The sequence below is a fragment of the Pagrus major genome, chromosome 8, assembly GCF_040436345.1.
Source record: "Pagrus major chromosome 8, Pma_NU_1.0".
Taxonomy (NCBI): domain Eukaryota; kingdom Metazoa; phylum Chordata; class Actinopteri; order Spariformes; family Sparidae; genus Pagrus; species Pagrus major.
In genome coordinates this window covers 7844575-7867587 of record NC_133222.1, presented here as the reverse complement: position 1 = coordinate 7867587, position 23013 = coordinate 7844575, and the positions used below count along the sequence as shown (strand labels likewise).

Here is a 23013-nt window from a genome sequence, read left to right as displayed (position 1 = left end):
AAAAGGGAGAGAGGAAGCAGAGAAAATAAAGACCAAAAAGGGAAATAATGAAATGAATCATAATGTCATAATGACACATGAAATTATGAGTCAGATATAAACACAGAATATTTAGAGAATGCTACTGTAGCCAGGTTTAAATCTAAATTTATTGCATATTTCAACCCAATTTTGAGAAAATGCAAATGAATGCTTGTTTCCATCCATTACCATTGAATATTTTACCAGAACTGATGAGTACCTTGGAGACGTCACAATCATCACTACCACTATACCCCATACAAAGAATTTTAAGCCACAAGATCAGGAAAGTAAGATATAACCAGTGTCATCCTTGGAAAAACTACAGGTGTAGTAATCAAGAACATGTCCTACTAAAGAACTACAGTGAGATGTCCATAACTGAGGCCCTGGAGACTATTAAACAAAGGTTCACAATGCTGGCAGCAAGACTAAGAAAAACACCAGAGAAGCACAGGCGAAAATGATAAATGCTCTGATCTACAGTGATGTACCTGCTGCAATGCAGAAATATAGCAAGAGCAGACCCACCAAGCGCTGAAAGTAAAGACTGCTCGAAGAACATATGGGAGAACCAATCATCGCATTCCACCGATGCTCAGTGGGTAACAGATCTGAAAGCAGTACACTGCATTCTCCCAGAGCAGAAACCAGTCACCAGCACAGCAGCAGACATCCAACAACAAGCACATGAAGAATTGGAGAGAATTGGATATCACAGAGGACTGAGTAGATTCTAACTAACAGCACTGGATGGTGCTCAGTGTCTACTGTAGGGCACCAAGGAGATAGCTACATCTGCTTAAATACATCGTTTAAAAGCTGTGCAATAAAAGACGAGTTTCATTTCTTTTTTCGACCACCGAGTACAGTTTGGATTACTGTCCATCCAAATCATGTTTTGGGATTCATGTTATCTAAGTGTCATTAATTGTTTCTGTCATGTTGTAGCTCTCTCATCAGATTACAATGAGCCCAAGTGGTTTGACAGAGAGTGGCTGATGGCTGGTGATATACAGTACACCATTACATTTTAGGGATTTATCAATTAGTAGAGATTTTGCGTTACTTTTTCTGACAAGATATCTCTAAGCCATTATAGACCAGGGCTACTTTACGGCAATATTTACAAAAAAAATTTTTTTAAATATATGATAGTAGCATGAATTTTCGGTATTCTATGCACTAAATTATCAAGACATGTAGATATTATATGGTTATTTTCTTAATAGAATTTCCAGAAAACATATTGCTAGTATGACATACACCTTTATACTGTATACTGTGTTAGAGAGGAATCCCAAGCACAAATTGTAAAGGTTTCTGGTCTTGAAGATTTAAAGAGAGCATGCTCATTTTTCAAATTTTTGGTCTCAACTCAAAAATTCCACAGTGGCAATCTTTCACATTGTGAATTTAGTCCAAGAGTGCAGTATCAAACAAATAGTTACTAAAAATAGCAACTTTTTCAGCCACTGAAATCTTGGTTGCACACATGCATAAAACCCAACCAATCAATCTATCGATTAAACAGGGTCAGCCCTACCAGCAACACAAATAAACCAGTTACAAACAGCATGCTCCCATTCTGAACAGCTAAGGCAAACCAACACTTTCACTTTACCTGGAACGACAACAATGACATCAGAATGTCATTCAGACTGAAGGTGCAGGCAGATGGTAGTTAAGTAAGAATGGATAATTGGGACTAAAGAGATCAAACGGCTACATAGCACGAACTGGAAACAGCATGATTACAAGTACCTGCGATTCCACAAGCGATCCCAGTAGGTAAAGGTACTTATCTCTCAGTTCAGCGGAAAGAACAAGGTCCAAGGCTATCACACAAGCCCTACATGTCTTCACATATTAATTTGGTAAGTTATCCAAAAGAGCACCAGAAGCTGTTGGTATCAAATCTAAGAAATCAGAGATGGAAATTTTAAAACAACTAGTTATTTAGACACAAATGTCTCCCTAGAATACATCGAAAACAGTAGTCAATTAAACTCTACTTGTGTGTTCAAAGGAAAGGACCTCTTAAACTTCAAGTTATGGCAGCTCATTGCTATTGTTGTTGTGTTTTTTTTTTTTTGCAATAAAACAATTAACGTGTGAATTGAAGTTATAATTTAAGAGTAGATTCTCTGGCTTACAGGCTCTTTTGCCCTCTTACTCTTTTTAAGACTAGTTGGGTAGTTGATTTGATTCACAAAAATAACGTTGGATATTGTGTCCAAATTTCAGCATCCAGAGACTGGATGTGTTCTAGAGAGAGAGAAGGGCTTAGTAAGCGTCGAGGCTGTTGTCCTGAATGAAACATGAAGCATCCACAAGTACATCAGTAAAAAGGCTTCTGAAAATAAACTACTCAGAGAATACCTCATAGCAGCAGCAGATAGGGAGAATGTTTGCAAGAGGATCCTTGGAAAGCCAATCTCCTAAACGGGAAGATGGGAGCAGATAGAGGTGGGTGCACATAACCAAAATTTTACAGATGGCTAAAAAAGGTCAGACTTAAGGACAGCATAGGGACACAAGTCATAGCTGCAGAAGGAGTAGAGATTCAAAGCCAGGTCAACAGGACTAACATTTAACCACACTACACAAGACCATAGTTGCAGACAGTGCAAACATGCTGCTGAGAGAAGTTCAACACTTTGCATAAAGGTATATGATGAAAGCAGGAACAACCTGGCACAACCAAGTATGTGAGTCATGTGCACAGGAAAATATGCACCTAGTAAGGGCTGCCATCCATCCTAGCCATCCATTTCTGTTTCTCTCGATAAGACACATCCCAAAGGATGGCTGAGAATAATAGAGGTGAGAATAATAAAGTTGAGAATAACAGAGCTGAGATCTTGGACTTTCACAAGTGACAAACAAATGATTCCCCAAACAGTAAACATACTGTGCAGAACCCTCAGATATATAGCATAGGTCTATGGTCCCTGACTTAAGGAGGACATATACTAGCCTGGATGAGGGATAACGGAGATTTTTTGTTCACCTTCTGTGAATGACAAAGGAGAGGGAATGAACTGAAAGAGGCAATAAGAGAAACAAATGAAGAATAAGGATCAATGCAGGTAAAGAGTAAAGTGTAGTGGGGCAGGCTATTTATGTCAGTGTCTGCCTCTCCTCTGTTGAGAGATGAATGGCACCCATTAGCAGTATTGGGAAGCTGTCCCTTTTGCTCCAATCATAGAAATAGAGTTTTGATGGAGCTGGATATGATGAATGACAAATGATACCGATGACACACAAAATATCACAATCTTTGAGAATAATTTGCACAAGAGTCTGACTGAACAAATGGTGGTATCAAGAGCAAATGCAACCTTACTTTCTCCTACTGCCAAGACATAGTAATTAGTTGATGCTGCACTGAAGATTGAGCAAAACTTTCATGCAATAATCAACTTTCCTTAGTCTACATCATAAGTTTAATCACCATTATATTTTGGAAATGGCTACACATTGGAACCCTTATCAGTTTAAGTTTAAGACCAAAAGCACAACTTTCTTAATGCCACATCCAACTTTAACAGCGCTTGACAATTCTACTTCACTTCACTACTTCACTATACACCCCACAGAGCACAATCAGAATACATTCAACACAGGCTGGGTTTCATCTATGACACCATCAGTGTTTAGACTATAAACCTTGCTTTCACTATGCAATTTTGTTTACCACCAGGCAGGAAATCTCCTGGGAAAGTAATGACTGACTGGCGATCCAGTCAGGCTGGCAGCCTGGCACCATTTCTATGTGCTTTCACATCTCCATTTCAGACTAAATCAATGTGTAATCTCACATTTTGTCCTGAGTTGTTGGTAGTTGCTACTCTGATGAAAACAGGAACTGATCCAGTTGTCTTTGCAACAGCACTGCCATCAATAAGTCCACTTGAAAATGCTACAGGGAGAAAGTTGTTGGATTTCCCCTTTGAGTTCTACTTTAAATTGATAAAATGAAAATATGATGCTCCTCAGTTCCCAGTCACAAATAGAAATTCTGCATAAAAACACACAATACCAACACTCCATACTAATTAGCTAGCAAATTAGGCCATGCACTGAAAAAGAAAGTGTGAGGATTAAGCCATTTTAAACTTGAGGTTTCACTCCTCCCACATGAGGCCTCGCTCCTCCTATTCTTTCCTGCTGAAAAAGGGAAAGTGTTGCCTGGTGTTATCATTAGATGGCGGTTCGTTCTCCTGATCCAGGCTTGAAACACAGCAGGAGGTGTGTAATCCTACTTCGGAAGGACTATTCTAGTGTAATCTCTTGCTCACTCAGAGTATACACAAGTCACTTCTGACTGCTCCATAAAAGATTCAAACTGTAAGATTCTGGCCATCTGTCATCTGCCTCCATGTTTGTTTGTCAGACTTTGAGACTTTCTCTTTGTTTGTCTTTCCATCGAAGACTATATTGCACTGTCTGTGTTCTTGACTGTTTGTCCTTATATTGGACTAAATGTGACTCCTTGAAAGTAAAACGAATGATCTGCAGAGCATCTTTAATTACGATTAGGACTTAAAGGCATGTGTGCATGTTTGTGTGTGAGTGCACATGCATGAACGAGCATTTCCAGGTGTGCTTGTGTGTCCACGCATACAGTACATCTTTGTGTGTGTATATATGATAGGTATGTGCATGCTTGAATGTGTGTGTGAGTGCATGTTGGTGTGTTACAGTTCGACTGAAAACCGTTTTTGTTCACAGACGGCCTTTCTGCAGCACCTTAGGGGAATGCTTTCTTTTCAACTGCTCTCCTTTTATTTCCTGTCTTTATTCTTAGCATGCAGTGCCCGAGCCTCGCTAAGATACAATGGGTCATTTCAGCCAAGTAGCCAACTACAATGAGGTAATCAACAATAACAAACACAAAGGCAGCCTTCTGCCCTTGCCATCAATGTCTGGAGAAAGTATCAAAAGGAGACTCCAACTAAGCCCCCTACAGAAAGCCGACTGAGCACCTGAAGACGAGAATGCGGTGACTGGCTGGAAAAGTTGAATCTTTTATTTCGGCACCATTAGTAGACTATGTGTAGAACGAGTGGAAATCTGATGCTCTGTATATAGAAAATGTCACATGGTTTCTCTCTAATAGTGTGATCTTAATGTGTGCTACTGACAGAGGGAGAGAGAGCAAGGATAGAGAGAGACTATGCATTGGGTTAGAGATTATGTTGAATTGCTAACACTTTATTTCATTCTACAACCAATGAAGGCTAAAATGTTTCTTCCTCTCTGCGTTTATGTGCAGTTCCAGGCAATCACTTTCTGTTCAAGATCGTTTTAACCCGTGACTTGTAAAGGACATTTTAATGGAAATATTGGCCTCACTTTACAGTAAAGACTGAAGTACTTGTAAGTGCTTTAAAACAACTGAAAGAAACAATTCAGTAAGAATGGCTGTACTGTCCTTAACAATTACTCAAACACGGCAGGATATCCAAATAAATTACAACAGCAGAGTGAGAAAAATGAACGAAATGACCTTATTTAGGACCTGGAAACTTGCCCTGTTTCATACCACCTTCTGCAGCAAACAAATACAGACAAAGGCACACATTGAATCATAGCGATTTTGTGGAGAGAAGGAAAGGCAAACTGAAAATGGGAGAATAGAAGGAGGAAAGGATCAATGTCACAGTCTAATGGTTCTGCATTTTCAGTAGCTGCAAGCCTACACAGACACGGGCTACATCTTCTGCGTAAAGATTTTATTAAGAAGAATGAAGGATTGGATCCCTCATCCTGTCTGGACAAGCATCAACAGAGAGGGGCAGACAGAGGTTGAGGTAAAGTTTCCCAGTTCAGGTATAACTATCTTGATTCCCTACTTTGTGTCTTTCCTGTGGATTTATGATGCCGCTCATAGGCATTTTTGTTCGTGATGCCTTTTCTTTCCCTCTCCCCTCCCTCCCCCTCTCCCACTCTCACCCTAAGTGGCCAGTTGTCAAAGTCAGCTGAAGCCCAGTTAATGAAGAGGTAGATTTATTAGCGAGACATCAGTGGAATAGGCGGTGGGGAGAGGAACCCCCAGAAGACAGCAAGTAAATACAGCCACTAAGTGTGCATACAAAAAGAAATAGAGAGTAAATCGAGGAATGCTATAAAGACAGGATGGCACAGAAAGAGAAAAAGAGAGATAACTGAAGATGTTTGGAAGAAATAAAGCAAAATCCATAAAGCAGAGACAAGAGAAAGCATCCAGTAACAGTAAGCGAGAAAGGGGGAGAGGCAGCTTCCCTCTCTTTTATCCTCTCTCCAGCAGTGGCTAAAGAACGAGCTCTTACCGTCTGTTGTAGGTCTGGGATTCCAATGCGGATCACCACGGTGTTGCCTGTCGGCTCCTCCATGGGTGCTCTTGCACTGTGGCTCCGCTCTGCGCCGGGACGGAAAGCCAGACCACCGACAGGAAAGGGAACGCCGCTGTCCTCTTCCCGGGAGCTGCCGCTGTCAGTGCTGGCCCCCTGGCTGCCGTTTGCTGCGTGTGTGTAAGAGTGTGTGGGTGTGTGTGAGTGTGTGTGTGTGTGCTGCTGCTGCTGCTGGTCCTGCCGTGGAGGGCTGGGTGGCTCATGTTTGCCGGCTGCCGGACGCAGAGGCATGCTCCGTGTTAGGGGCTCGGTCTATGTCTCTCTCTCTCTCTCCAGACACACACGCGAGCGCACACACACGCACACACACCGATGGCTCTTGCTCACACACTGCTTGCAGCGTGCATCACTCGCCTGGGAGGGAAAAAGAGGGAGGGAGAGAGATTCAGGGAAGGAGGGTGGCAGAGAGGGAATGGGCAAAGAGGAGGGGGTAATCAGAGATTACAGAGAGAGAGGGGTAAAAACAAAAAGAGAAGATAAGTACCAGGGGAACTTCGAAATAAAACTGAGAAGAGATGTGGAGATGTGTCGAGATTTAAGGAATTACATTCACTGAATGGTGTTAAATTATTTAACTCTAATCTGTAATTTGCAGAAGAGATTATCCTGACGCAATTTGACAAAAATGAGGCACATTTAGTCTTAAAAGGTCCAGTGTGAGGATTTCGGGGTATTAGAGGGCAGAATTCAATATTGGTAGAAATATAATGCTCATGATTATGTTTTGATTAGTGTATAATCATGTGAAAGTGAGGACTGTTGTATTTTCATTACCTTACAATGAGCCTTTTATATCTACAGAGGGAGCAGGAGTCCGCCATGTTGCACCACTATGTTTCTACAGTAGCCCAGAACGGACAAACAAATCACTGGCTCTAAAGAGGTTCTTTTGGGTTTTTCTTGTTTTTAGCTGCCACTGTAGGGGACGGTGAAGTGAGGGGTGTATAGTTGGCTGTTATCTTCAATCTCACCCCTAGATGCCACTAAATCCTACACACTGGACCTTTACAAAGTAGATAAAACAAAAACAGAAGACCAAAATCAGAATGGTTGGACAGCATTACTCAACATTTGCACTATTACTTAATTAATGTGACTGCTGAAATGAAAATATTTTCACTTTAGTTTGATGTTACCCGTTTTTAGTATGTTAAACTCATCGGATGTAAAGCAACTTCGTATCTCCAGTACCACACAAAAAATGAAGCCTGCACATGTTGTTGCTACAATGTTCACAGTGTGACACAGCTGCTTTCACACGCTGTTGCTCTTGCTGTAGTGTACTGACACTGTGGTGACGTCAGGACAGCACAGGAGGGGGGATTGTTTGCTCAGATCAATGTTGGGCAGGATTTGGCCTTCATGCTTCACTTTATCTATCTGTTGCATAGCGACACATTGACAAAGCAGGCTGCCATTAAAAGAAGGTTTTCATGGGAGTTCTACTCATTCTCATATGTGGTACTGTTCTCATTTACACTTCCATCATGCAGGCCCTGTGAAGACTGGGACTGCGATTCATTTCGACTGCACCTTGATTTCGATCTAAGTGTGATGTAAAATAGATATCCCAAAGCGATTTCAAAGTCTGTGACTGTGATGTTCAAAAAGAAAGATGTGTTGTTTTTACATTGATCAGCCCTTAAGGTACTGACCTATTCAGTTCATGCTGTCATATTTAATTGAACCATAGGACTCAAGATATCAGTGGAGATGATTATCAGAAGAGATTAGTACATGAACTCCAGGTGGTGTGTAGGACAAATACTTGAGGGTTTCAGCTTTGCCACTTCCAAAGTGAGCTTCTCATGCAAAGAAAATGTGCCATGAAACATTCGTGACAGGTCTGTAAATTATTAATTGTGATCTTAAGTCAGTGCTATGCTCCATTGTGTTCACAGTGCCATCATTGTTCAAGCTGACCCGACAGCCCCAAGACAGCATTTTCTTATTGGCTGGAATTTAAAGCAAGTACTTTAGGGAGAATACAAGTGATGAAAGCTCTATAGCTACTTGATACATGCACACACAAACTCACAAAAAAGGTAAAAGTTTGGTAAAGTTGTCCAAGAAGCTGCTGATAACAAGACCCAGAAATACAAACAAAGGAATAGCTATTCTGACTACATGCTATGCTCTAACAAATAGTATTGCAGTATGTGATGGAAGAGAGCTATGAGGGGGTAGAGTTTCTGCCAGTGGTTTTTCCTCCTGTAAAGTTTCAGTATGTCTCATTGGATTTCCTGCCATGATAGTTTTAGCCAAAATATCACCTCATTATATCAGAAAAGCCTCAGATTCCTGCTGAGAGCTTCTCAGAGAAAAGAGTTTAAAGCAAATCCTGCTGCTATCCTATACACTCATCGACCTTGTGAAAAGACTTAACTGACAGGAAAGTCTCAGAGCTGATACTTTTAATTAATTAATTTGAATAATTTGGAGACATGTTTACTAATAATTTCTGTTTACCTGAGCTGAGAGCAAAGTTATTTGGCTCACAAAATCGCACCTATTGCCTGGTTGGTAGAAAATATGGACTCAAGTGCGCACTCACACTTGGCCCAGTTGCTCCGTACCGTGCCGAAGCACGATTGTCCCTCCTCCCCAGTCCCCCCGCTGGCCTGCACTCATATTGCTCCAGCCCCAGCCGGGCCTGAGCACGGTTAACTCTTGTACATACATCTCTATGTTGTGTACCCGTGCTCGTGTTCGTGCATGAGCAACTGTACCGTGCCGAAGCACACCTCTTCCAACCATGCCACGGCAAAGACAGTGTACCGTGCTTGAGCATGGAGCGCTCACACTAGTCAAACAAACTGGACTTTGGGGATCAAGTGTGCTTGGGCACGATACAGATTGCCTAGTGTGAGTGCACCCTAAGTCATTCTGAATCAGATGTATCCTTCTCATTAAAAATCGAAGGCTGTGTTGTAATCATCCAGTAGAGGGTGAACTGTGTGTACATGTTTCCCTGCACTACAGAGGTTTGCATGCGAGTGCTTTGCCACTGCTGGACACTCTACAGTATGTAATCCCATTAGCACTGGAGAAAGAGCATGGCAGGCAGACCTAATACATTAGAGGATTTAGCAGATCACTCTACCTGTACGCGACTTCAGCCTGCCAGGTCTCTCGGGTAAAGAAAATTAATAAGTCTTCCCCAGGCCTTGTAGTGCAGCTCAATATTCACTTTTTATAAAGCAATTCTGTGCCCTTACAGTGCTGGTCAAAAGACTCTAAAGCTCACACAATGGATTATCTCCCAACACATTTTGTAAATTTCAAACCACATATTAAGATATTTAGAATTGTTGAGTTGAGTATTTGTTAATATCAGAAGCCAGAATGCAACACTTTTAAAATGACTGATAATGAGAATGTACATGAACTGCATAATAACTAACAACGGATCAAACAATTAGAAGGATTAAGTTCTGGGAATGTGGCAAAGGGACCAACGATACCTTGCCAATAAGCAATAATGATTCCCCTAGATAGCTGGGGCAGGGCCAGGGAGGGATTTCATCCTACTTGCATCATACAAGAATAAGCTGTGTGGGCAACAGCACTTGAAGAGATCTACATATAAGGAACAAGTTATCTGGTTGGACAGATGGCAAAAGAAAAATACAGGGAACTGCAAAATGCGCTACACTGTTTTTTATTCAACTTGATTAAACCTCTTTTCCTCTTAATTTTCACCAGTGCATTTTGAAGGATATGACTTCCATATCTCAGATCAAAGCATTACTCTGGTATGTGTATAATTACAGCTAAAATGATTGGTTAGCTAAAAAGATTATTGGGACGTAAACTATTTTGATCATCGATTAATTTGAATCACCTCGGGCTCTCAGAAATGATCATAACTATTTTCAGCTATTTACTTTGATGAACCTCCAAATTGTAAAACAATCAATAGACTGTCAGATGGGAAGAATTGTACATTGCAGACATACTTACGGTGTACTGTTTTTTTTTTAATTCCATTCTGAAAACAGCATAAAATGAATAAATGATCACCACTTGGCAATGGTTCAACCACTTAATGAAATAGTTGGACCTTGAATCTGGCCGGGAAAAAAAATTACAGTGGCATAACTTGGCCAGGATAATAATTCAATATCACCATTTATCATCTTTCCCTATAATAGTACAGTGACAAAATTCACCTGCACCTCTAATAACGTGCATAGCATAATGTAATGATTCGAATACCTGCTTAGAGACTTAGCTGGCAACAGAGCTAACTTAAAAACATTTGGGAGCTATGAGTGTACCTATAGGTTAACACTGCAGTCCAGATTCTGTCTAACTCCAATTGCTTGGGAACATTAAGAGAGTGGACTAGAATTATAAGAAGGCTAGCTCCCATGCCTCAGCTAACAGCTACTGCCTCTTTTCTCTTCTGCTCAGATCTCTTTCACCCCATCCCCTCTCACCACCATCTCTTGCGCTCCAGCCCAGTGAAAACAAAGTGAATAATTCATGACTATACAGAGCAGTGTGTGCATGGATCTAGTGCAATATATGCGTGTATCTGAAACATCTGCTAGGCTTTAAAAGTCACTGCCATAGAGCTGTACATGAGGACATTCACAAACACTCCTGAAATCCACTGCCAGCCTTCAGCCAGCCCTACCTGCTCCCCTCTAAGACTTCCACACTGGAAAAAAGGAGGCTGGGGCTGAGGGAGGGAGGAAGATAAAGGTAAACAGTTGGCTGAGGTAGCATGAAGCAGAGAGGGTCAGAGAGGATGTGGCTGAGACAGTCAGTGGGCCAAGAAAAAAGTATAGAGAAAAGGAGCGTGAAAGAAAAAGGGAGGGTGGAAGAGGAACGACAGAAAAGGAAGGTGGGAGAGAGGGAGGGAGAGCATTACATACAGTCAGCTTTGACAAACCAGCCACATAGCCCATGGCCTGGAGTAAATGTGATAACTGTTCACAGGCCCCATCAGAGTCTGCTTCACGCTCCTCTACACCTGGTAAAGCAAATGTCATGGCCACTCACAAACTGAAGTCACCCGGGGCCACATTTATTCACACACATGCACACGCATACACACTTGCACATACACACAAAGTACACACTTTATCTTTCTGCCCCTTAAAACATTTCCATTCTCTTATTTGAATGAAGGTTATTCATTGTTAATGCTGAGAAGCATCAAACAAAAAGGGAGAATATGTTTGGTTACCTGTCTGCTATAACGTTCTGAAGTGGTTTTTAGACTACCAGGTGTAATAGGCTGATTGTTCTTTCAGTAGAGATGACCTCAGAAGAGAGCAGACATCCATTTTTCAATTGGAATAAAGATAAAGTATGATGGATATCAATTATCCAGACATGCACTCTATACTAGATTGAAGCTAGCGTAAGAAATGTGATATTATTGGGTGTGAATTAGATATTGAGATTCATATAATTTAATTGTAATTTGTATTGTTTTTTTAGCCTTCCTTTTGTTTCTTTGTGTCTCTATCTGTTTTTTGACTTTGTGGAGGGAGCAGTGGGGCCATCTCCCAGCATCAGTAGAAGGCTTTTGAAAGCAGCATGTCTTTTCTAAATGCTACCATCTGTGCTGATCCAGATATGGACCATCAGGGAAGGGGAACTGAATTGTCTGTCTACAATACTTGATTGATCTCCAAGAACAGGAGATGGGGCTGTTTAGGGTACACCTGAGGTGGATGACACTTTAGTAACAGGAAGAAGAAGCTGAGGCATTAGAAGGAAGGTTGTCAAAAGGAAAGTGACAGTTCTCTTTGCTCTCACATAATGGCAGATGCTGATTGTTACGTAACCAGATGGCTCAATGCTTTGGCATTATCAGGCTATACTAACAACTCCTAACAGTCTTCTGATGGATACATAGAGGAAGCTGGTGGGTTTGATGTGGTCTGGACATTAATGACTGATGACTACAGCCCCCCTCTACCAGTCCAGCAGACAGGCTGAAGTTGATTGACAAGGAAAGTGGCAAGTCAGCTTCATGTTTTACAGGACAAACATCTGTTGTAGAGGACTACTGTGTACACAACAGGATGCTAATGCATATGGCAGTAATCTCTTTTCTTTAATCAAATGTGGAAATGTTCTGACACCCTAAAAGCAGGAATTGGTGAGGAGGCATTACCAAGCTGCAACAGTAGCTATCTCCTAAAAATAAAATCCTATAAATATTGGACTCCTCACACATCTGATTAAGAACCTAGAATGATTTTGCTGAGGCTGCTGGAGAGTAGTCAACCTCTACTGCACTTGGGACGTTTGGAAAAAAAAAACAGTTTTGTAGCATCTCTAAAATTAAAATTGAAATTATTTTCTAAAAATTACACTTGCAGCCTACTTTGAAGTGTAATATATGAAGCATAAGTATCATCATATATTGGGGTGTGTGTGTGTGTGTGTGTGTGTGCGTGTGTGTGTGCATAATGTGTGTATGCGTTAGAGTACATACATACTCTGTTACAGTAGCCTCCTTCAAAATCAGAACTGTCAACAGACACACATTCACAATCTCTCGCTCTCTCTCTCACACACACACACACACACACACACACACACACACACACACATGCACAGCCAGCTCACACAGATTAGCTGCTTAGTGTAAACAAAACAATGCCTGACCTATTCAGAGCCCCGGGGCCACACGCAGAGGCCCCATATGGAAAATTAGCCATGCGCTAAAAGCTTTTGGAATCAATACTCTACAGTAGCTGCACCACATCCCAAAGCCACTGTCTCTATCCAGTACGCATGGGCTGACGCAGTAAGCAGATGTGCCCCCCTTTTTTTTCTTTTTACACACACACACACACACACACACACACACACACAGAGCTGACATACATGAAAACTACAGTGATATTCATAGGCTCACAGCAGGGTAATCACACTGTTAGGCTGGTCATGAGTTATGATATCAATATTTGTTTTGATTTGGTTGGCAGAGTAGAAATCCTGCTTGGCAAGCTCCTTCACTATGGCTTTTCAATCTGTCACCCCTGCAGACAGGACTGGAAATGTGACAGCCAGAAAAAATTTAATGTTATGGGAAACCTTTTGCATCTCTTTTTTTTATGCCTAGACTGCAAAGAGTACATTTGAGGACACGGCTATTTCTACGCTCTGTCAGAAAAGATTTTCTACGGAGTCTGGGCAACGCATCACTGGAGCTGATGTGACACTTTTAACACTGGTTTGTGGTACCACCTTCTCTTACAGACAGCAACACAGACATATGCAAACAGTTCTATCAATATCCAAAATCAAACGATTTTGAACAAACAAAGCAGAAATATATAACAACTAGAACTGGGTTTTCATTCTTGATTACTTCTGACAAAAAGCCAGCAAACAGGTTTCGAAAGCATGCTGTGTGTAAAGTACATGGCTAAGGAATATTTCTAGGGATGCAGACGAAAACTGACAAAAAAAAATGTGTGTACCAAAATCCATTTCCACACGGCATCCTCACTGATTTTTCTCCTCCTATCTTTCACTGATACTGTCTCCTCTTGTTCTCACACAATTCCTTTTTTCGCTATCTGTCTGTCTGTTTAGAAATTCTCTCTATGTAACCACAGGAAGTTGTGGATGATCATTTTTTTGTTGATCTCTGTGTTTCCAGGGTTGCTGCTGGAGTGGCAGTTGGCTCTTTGATGCAGCCTGCCTTTTAATAATCAATGGGACTCCCCAGAGAGAACTTCATAAAGCCTGCCAGCCAATTAAGACCTGTTTCATACCATGCACTGCACTATCTCTCCATAAACCACCACAGTGCTTAAAAGGCAGGGGATGCTGGGGAGGTCAAGGATGTCACTGTGCCAGGCTTAAGTTAATGTTATCAAATATATGCTACACTGGGGAATCAGGGTTCATGCCTTCAAGCACAAAATACTACCACAACGGCTAATGCAGTTTCAACCCATCCTCATTCCAAGGTGTTGGAAGTTTTGTTGTCTGTTTTTTGTTATCTACAATAAAATTGTTTTCACATAGCAGCTTTAAGATCAGGCATTTATTGACTGTGCTGCATACACCTCTCTCAGAGTTGGACGGCAAGGTTGACAGCACCTCCTCAGATCTTGGCTGATTAGCTGGGCTTGCTGTAACAGTTATTATTTATGGCTGCAGATGTTAGCTTCAGGTGAAAAGAGCTAACGTGATCAGTAATCGTTGTGAGACAGAAATCACACTCAGCGTGGGTCTCATCCAGTTCGTGCTTCCCAGCAAGTTCACAAAATCTGACATGTGCCCCGTTTAAAAAAATACTCAGCGGGTTTGTTTTTTGTATCACTTGCAGATGATCTCTGCCTCCCTCCGACATACCTCCTACATAAGTAACGTTAGCCTAATGTCCGCCAACAATTCAAACCATGGGAGCAAAATCGTGACATAACTTTATTGTCCAGCCAAGGCAGGACAATCAACAATCAGCATAAACTACAAACTCTTGATTATTCTCTGTCTTTGCATTGATGCATAATCTTCCACGTCCCCATTTGTTGCATGCAAATGCATCTTACAATCGAGAAAAATGTCCACACCTCTACTATTAGTAGAGCTACAGTAAGTTTACGCATACACTCAAGGCTAACACATGCCTAGTTCTGCAACCCTTGTATAAACTAAAATACGCACATTCATATAATGGCTGATATTCAGTCCCTGAGCTTTTAAACTGTTTATCAAAAAGCATGAGGTGCATTAGTAAAGTGAGACGCACAGGTGTTTCGTTCAAATCAAAGAGACCATTATAGTTTAAGTATGAAGAGATATAACATGTTAGGAAAAAATGCAATAATGTGTAAAAAACAAAACAAAAAAAAAAAAAAACTGGGATAATAATTGACAGTATTACATTGACTAGGGCTGATGGAGGCTGAACATTTGGAAATCATCACATTTCCCAATTAAACACCTCAGATTGCCAATGACAATGAGATGTTAATTCCTCAATAGAATCTGTCATGCAGCAGCCTCCTGCTGGGCTAACTGCCAGCACATCTCCTGCAATGAGCAAACCGCACATGATGAGCACACTGACTACACTGTAGAGCAAAACCAATACCTGATTTTTGGGGCAGATGCCACCCTAAAAGCTACCTTAAAGCTTTAGGAAACCTTTACACAGGAGACATGTATTGTTTTATTCACTGCAATGCAAAGTCAGAGACAATATTTACTGTAAGCCATAACACAATTTCCCTGAATCCAAATTGTATTATCCTCCCATACTACAATAGATATTATAACTATTTTCAATAGTGCTTAGTGATCATATAAAAAATCCATATCAGACCCAAGAAATGTTAGACTGAGGTCAGCAGAGACTCTCAAACTGGACTGTTTGTTTACTTAAGCCCATGTTAAGTCCATGTTTCTAAAAAAAGGAATTAGGCAGTGACCGCATAGTTTTCATTCTCTAATGCAGCAACTGCCACTTACTATCAGTTTTTTGGGGACCATCCCTGTTTGGTCAAGACAACAAAACAATGAAAGTGCAGGGTATCTTTCAAAGTACTGAAAAACAATAATTTATGATTTAATTAATCAACACAAAAACTTGAGTCTGATATTTGTCAGCAAAGACTCATCCAATTCATGGAGTAATTAAACTGTCACAGATAAAGACAGACCATGAGAAAAGAGATAAATAATACTATCAAACACAACATGTCTACAATACACATAACACACACACACTCATACACCATATGTGTGTGTCACATGTGTTTATGGTCTACGATGATGTAAAGCTTGGTTAACACTACAGGATATGGACCCTGATCTTTTGGTCCAATTTGTGCTGTTGGTGACCATGTTTCTATTTTACACAACATCTGGTTGGTGACACTTCCCATTCAGCTTGCTCTCATTGGCTATTGCAGGTCTAAATGTTTAAAATTTCCACAAATATCCCATCACTGTTCCTTTCACACCAAATGATTTCAACTCGTAAATACCAATGTGCTAGTGTGAGGCCAGTATTAAGGACTAATTAATCATGCAAAGCTGCCTAAGGTAGATGCCTCCCAGTAAATTACATAGCTCTCCTGCTGCTCATGACTTGTTACACAGTGGTAGCCTCTGTATGTAAAAACTGTTCAATACACAACAAGTACAATAGCAGTCAATGATGAATTCAAAACAACTGTGAACCTTTGTTTTCTCTTTCTCTTCTCTTCCTCTCTCTCAAGGAAAGTAAGCTAAATTTGGTTTACAAATGCCACATTAAAGAATCCTACAAGCTACATACAGAAGATAAAAAAAAAATTCACAAAGAGAGTGCAATATGTAGGCCGTCGGCTGGATAAAACTCACCACTTTTTTAAAAAGAATATGAATGCTCACGTATGTATTGCAGTAAGAGAAGACAGTAACTCCAAATTAGTGCATTTCATCAAAAGGGTTGCTGCCAAAGCCTCTTTTCTTTATTTTCACACACCCCCTGGCCAAGAAGGAAACTGCTGATTTAATATCAGAACTGCGGATGATGCCAATGAATCCCGAAATTGAGGCAGTGTTCATCATTACATAAAATTACTGTATATAATGTATTTGAATAAAAAAATAAATGAGCAGGCATCATAATAGAACACATTTTGGCCTACAATTACACAACTGAATAACCCAATGCACAGTGAGTGCATACACTGTTTCTCTGACCATATTGCTGCTGAAGCAGCAAGAATCATTTTTGAATAATAATAGAGAATTGTTAATATGAATGTGTCTTTTGCAACTGGCATCCTCCTTCCAGAAAATCATCAATATTTCATGCTGTTTACTCTGTTGCTGCCCTTAAACCCCACAGCATTCTCTCTCTGCGCTTGTACGCATCCTTATCCATGCAAAATTGAGAAATAAATTATGAGGTTTATAATAAGGGGAAATTAACACAGAGTGGTGGAAACAAGTAAAGTGTCTCCTGTGTAAGGCAAAGAAAGAATGAGAAAAAGACAGACTGAACGCAAGCCCCTATTCATTCACAAAAAGATAAACCCATTTGATCCCTCTAAAAGCAGGGGTATAAGCCATTACTAAGCCATCTATTCCTGAGTTTTTATGACTATTGATCTACATCTGTCATCTGTGAGAGAAACACACTGAATCTGGGTCACAATCCAGTCCAATGGCAGTTTGACACAACAGACCAGATAGCTGATTTGAGAAGTCACGCTAAGAAACTCTGACAACTCTGACCATGCTGAGAGCGTGTTTGTTTTTGTGAGTGTCCTACAAGTAGATAAAATCTTATCTGGACCTGTATCAAACAAAAAACCCACATCTTAAAAAGAATAATGGATTCATGCTGCAGTTTGAACAGATAAATAAATGAAATTGAGGAAAATACTTAACATGAATGGAAAGATGTTCTTTTGTGTACATCATTTCTACCACTCACACACGAGATGTCTTTTTGTAACCAACTCAAACATTTTTTTAAATGATCTTAATTACGACAGGCAGCAACTTCATCAGAAGTAGGGCTGTACCGAATGTCCTTTTTTTTACATTAAAAGCTTTTACTGAGGTTTTCAGTTGAAGCTTTAAATGTCTAACATTTATGACGTCAACACCCTAAAAATCTCGAACAAATTCTCAATTTGAATACAGTGATTCATCAGATTAAATGTGCTAGCCTTTTTTTTATAACATCAATTTTCTTTAATGACTATAACTAAACCAAACTGGGGATTTCTTCTTTTTTCTACAGTTGTCGTTGGTATGAAAGTGATGGTGTCTCGATGGTACGAAGAGCAAATGCAGATATGAAATATGATCTTCTTTGTGGAAAAACTCAAGTAATTTATTATTATAGTGTTTTATAGCTTTTTTGTCACTGTGGTGCTTTAAGATTGCTGCTAGATCCCCTCATTATTACAGCGGCGTGCCTCCCTTTGTGTGCAGCAAGCGGCAGAGCAGACGTTTTTTTAACCGCAGTGATAATGCTGTTTTTGAATGGACTAAAGCAGAATAATTTTGGAATTAGTCCATTTATCTTTTTCAAAAACTTTGACTTTTGGACTTTGGCGCTGTAATGTAATCTGATAAATTGTCTCCAATTATGTCACTCAGTGGCTGTGTTGTATTGTGGGTAATGTAGGCACTGGTTTTGAAAAGCAATCTATCAGTCTAACAAGCACTCCTATAACACTGTTGGACTCATTATGGGCAGTTTAAAAAAAACAAATGATCAAAACTGTTGCAACCAAAACTCTTCAAAACTTGCCACCTACTTACACCCACCCACACTGCAACTAAGCCACTGAGTGATATCATTGTAGGCAATTTATCAGATTACATGCAGCTTCCTCAGGAGCCACAAAATGCTTTATACTACTTTTTTCACATATGCCGTAGTATTCCCCCAGTACTGTAAACACACTTGAATGTGTAAGATTGGTGGGGTTACCCTTTAGTGGAAACATTTGGATCACGAGTCACAAAAAAATCCTATGCAGCCACCCTCCAGAATCTAATGTGCTGGGAATTTACCAGGTGTATGTGTGGATGTGAGAAGCACTGCTCACCACATGCATGCTAGCTTTCACCTCAGAAAATTTAGGATCAAAGTGTATGGATGCTGCCAAGTACATAAAAACATTTAAACAAACACTCTCATCAGCGAGAGGTCTTTGCTGCAGTATTTTCAAGTAGTTTAAGTTAGTCTCTGCAGTTGCATTATTCAATCCTTGCAGCAGACCCCTTTTCCACTGTTGTGTCATCTTCACTGATATAAAAACAGAGGAAACAGTGTTTCAGCCCTAACCCAACCCCATCACTGTGAGTAATGGGAAGAGAAAGAAAAAGGGTAGATCATAACAGCCACACATTACTAAAGGGCAGCTCTTTACCAGATAAGGCTAGTTGCTGCAAAAAGTCTGCGCATCATGTCCAGAATTAATGAACCACATTTCATTAACTCATTTCATAACATTTGTGGAATTGTGCAATAATAATTTGTGATATTGCAATTTGTTATTATTGCCAAGGAGATTTTGTAGAAAACAAGTATGAGAGGGTTTTTAGGTGGTTAGCAGGAGGCACTGTTGAAACAATTTTAAAAACTCAACATGGTAACACCACAGTTTCAGTTTGGAACAGCTGCCGAACACAACAGCGCACCAGTCTCATATCATTGATCCATGTGTGACTTCGACTGTGCCGCCTGATGTACAAGCATCATTAAGAGCCTGATGTAAGCGCTGTGCTGTCATGCCTAAAATTTTGCTTTTTCTGTGTGTGGCATCTCCTTGAAGTGATTCTAACTCTGGATTTAAGGATGGTGAATGCCATCTCACAGGATGCACAACGAGTGTGAGAAATATGACGAACTTGACATTCATAACCTAACCTGCCTGAAACCCTGCCATGTTTCTCGTGCTCCCATCAGTTGCTTGATGTAACACAATTAATTTGCATACAAATAGATGCCAGTGACATCAAGAGGAGGTAACAGGAGGAAGTGAATTATGCTGTGCAGTGCTGTGTTGATTGGTGTATGGAAGAGTGTCTAATATGAGCCTCTTCACAGTTACGCAAACAAAATGTGGTATTTATGTGCTCAAGATTTTAAGGCATCATTAAAGGAGATGGTAAAACAATCATGCACAGATGGTATCAAGACATCATTTGGAAGTGACAGCCCTTCAATGCATCCGGAGAGTGTTCATGGATAGGGGCTCAATCTCTCTTTCATTGTGTGGCTTTGTGTGTCAATGACTTGCCAGTATAAAGACTATTTAATATGCCTGCTTGCTGCCATTATGCATTTTGCTGGATACCATGAAACAGAGAATCTCAATTTTCCCTTGCACTCAGTTCAGCTGAATAATGATATTGAGGAGATGCTTTAATATGTTTTAACGCCAACATTGAATAGTCCAAGAATCTATGCTTGATTTACTTTTAGGCTTGCAAGTGATTCACAAGTGTATTCATGAATATTCAACATTACTAGTTACTGTAAACATTTTCAGTTTGGTTTGTCCTAGCCGTACTGTATGTTATCCTGGGGTTTACTTATTGCACTTGGATAGTTTGCATCGTTACAATGACACCATGATTAATATTTGTATTTGTTTTAAGCATAAAATTTCAAGGTATATAGATTATTTCATCCTTGTTGATTTGCTCAGTCTTTCTCCTGTTCAATTTCAACAAGCATGAATAAAATGTGTCCTGAACCAGCATATATATGCAGTAGCAAAAATCTTTTCTGAGAGGCATCATTGATCCCAAAAAGCTATTTCCCTCTCCTGCTATGCACACCAACATTACCTGGTGTGGACAGTGTATTATAGGGCACAACTGGAAGTTAACTCAGAGAGCCTTTTCTCATTTGTTAGCTTCCCAGTTCTGCTCTATTCATTTCATTGTAGTTCTTTATTGGCTGCTCAGATGTCCACAATGATTTACTTCCATTTCTTCTTACTCAAAAATGCAACACGGTGAGAGCTACTCACACCTGGAATATTCTTCCAGTGCAGCTCAGGGAGTATGACACTTATCTTTCTTTTAAAAGAAATTTAAAACTATGGTTGAGAGACGGTCAATTATGTGACCATCTGTTCTGAAACTGTAATGAAGGTATTTTATTGTATGCACTGTAATATATTGTATTGTATACTGTACTTTATAAGTAGGCATAGTACTGTTTTGTGTTTGTTTATTTTTTAATGCATTTTTAATTATTGTAGTGCTCAAGTCACCTGCCCCAGAGACTACGGTTGAAAATTAGCCAACGTGGCTAAACCGGCATGTTTACAGAAATGTTTATTAATGTGCATTGTCTCTGTATATTTAAACCAATAAACAAACAAACAAACACGTTGACCCTAACAATTATAAACAATACTCAAAGTTAGGACTAGTCACCACCACTCACGGCATACTGGTAAAACAATTAAACAGACACAGAATCTCATTGGCTGGGTGAGTTGTCATCCCCACGACATAGTAAGAGTAAGAGAAATTAATATATTCAGATAAGGTAATGAAAACAAGCTATTTTGTATTTAACAGCATTTTTTCATGTCTGCAACATGCACAGCTATAATTACAGTACAAAAATCTCTTGAATTCTGTTTACATCATAACTCCCATTCCCCTTCTCCTGATATTATCACAGCGTGTGACACCACTTCAACTCCTTTCTGCCTATTTGTATCTCCTCCTCTCACTCCAGCAGTTACATATACAGTATGGAGTCTCTAATTCGTGCTGATGAGTGCCAATACACAAAATTAGCTAAATTAAATGGATGAAAACTCAGAGACTACATTTAAGCTTCTTTGTCACAAATTGGTGTTACACGGTGTTCTGGCATACAGCAATTACATGACTTGCCAAGGAGGCACTGTTGTTTTGCCATTTTTTTTATCAACACCTAGTTGAAATGACAGACACTACAATTATAAACCAAAGGTGTCTGTACCATGCAGCAGCAGTGCCAGCAGCAGAGTGGCAGCACAGAGTAACAGGAGTCGCATTTCACTTCTCATGTGACAAAAGTAAGGAGAGTTGACCAACAAGATGACAGTGGATAATTTGTTGTCAAAGCAAAAACCAAAAGCGCCTATTTGGCAATATTTCAGATTTAAACCCAATTAAAATAGACAACCTGATCATAAGGCAAAATGAGTTGGTTACCTCACTAAGAAGTTGGAGGTCTGTATAAAACTACTCCCTGATATATTTCAAACTGATCCCCTGTCATAAAATGCTGAAATTGACCATTGTTTTGCTCTGTAGACTAATTTTTGATGAACGGTAGTGGTAAGTGTACACACGCATTTTCTATGACTAGCCTACTTCATAATAAAAGTCAACTTATGCTTCACAAGTAAAATGCTATTACGTGAAGCTGCAGCAGTAGGAAATGTTTCATTTGCATACTGCATTTGCAGTAAATTAATACAGCACTCTACAGATAGTGAGCGACATTTCTTAATCCCAATCTGACTGGACATTCTTTTAAAGTAAATAGTAAAAAGGTTAGTTCAAATAATATGGCAAGGTATAACATGTCACGTATAGAATGTCTTACGGCCAAATCAGATACAAACTGTCATAGAGATTTGCTAACTATTGGGGTGAGCATGCAACTGTACGATATCGCATCAGACACAGAGACAAGCACACACACTCATCCATAAACATATGTCCACCTGCATCTGCTGGCATGGCTTACTCTTAAACTTCAATTTTCCCAGTGCTGCAATTATTTCGTAGAAGTCTGAAATAATTCTGTCGTACTCCTTTTCCTCACAACACCCATCCGCACCCCCACATCTCTTTTTTCTTTTGCTCATCCCCTCCCCGCACCCAAATTCATCTGTTGTCGATGTGTCGTGACTCTCTGCCAAGTGCAGTAATTACAGTACAGCACTAGGAGCTGAGCAATAGAGAGAGAAGCAGCATATCAAACATGACTGCACAGGGCAGCGGGTGTGAAAATGCATTCTCAGAACTCCAGGCTGCCGCATGCCACAGAGCCTCAGAACAGCAACTATTACCACCTTAATTTTCCTTATGCGTTTACCTAGAGTTTATAAATATCACACAGCCATCGAAACCA

At 40.1% G+C, this 23013-nt stretch overlaps 1 protein-coding gene across 1 annotated transcript in view; it reads right to left on the bottom strand.

The window, feature by feature from the left end:
- The window catches only part of shank3a (SH3 and multiple ankyrin repeat domains 3a), a 195123-nt gene that overhangs the window by 138825 nt on the left and 33285 nt on the right, over positions 1-23013 (bottom strand). Inside the window, exon 3 of the mRNA XM_073471272.1 lies at positions 6339-6773. Coding sequence (XP_073327373.1) covers positions 6339-6650 — 312 coding nt within the window. The 5' untranslated portion in view covers positions 6651-6773. The remainder of the gene's footprint in view (positions 1-6338; positions 6774-23013) is intronic.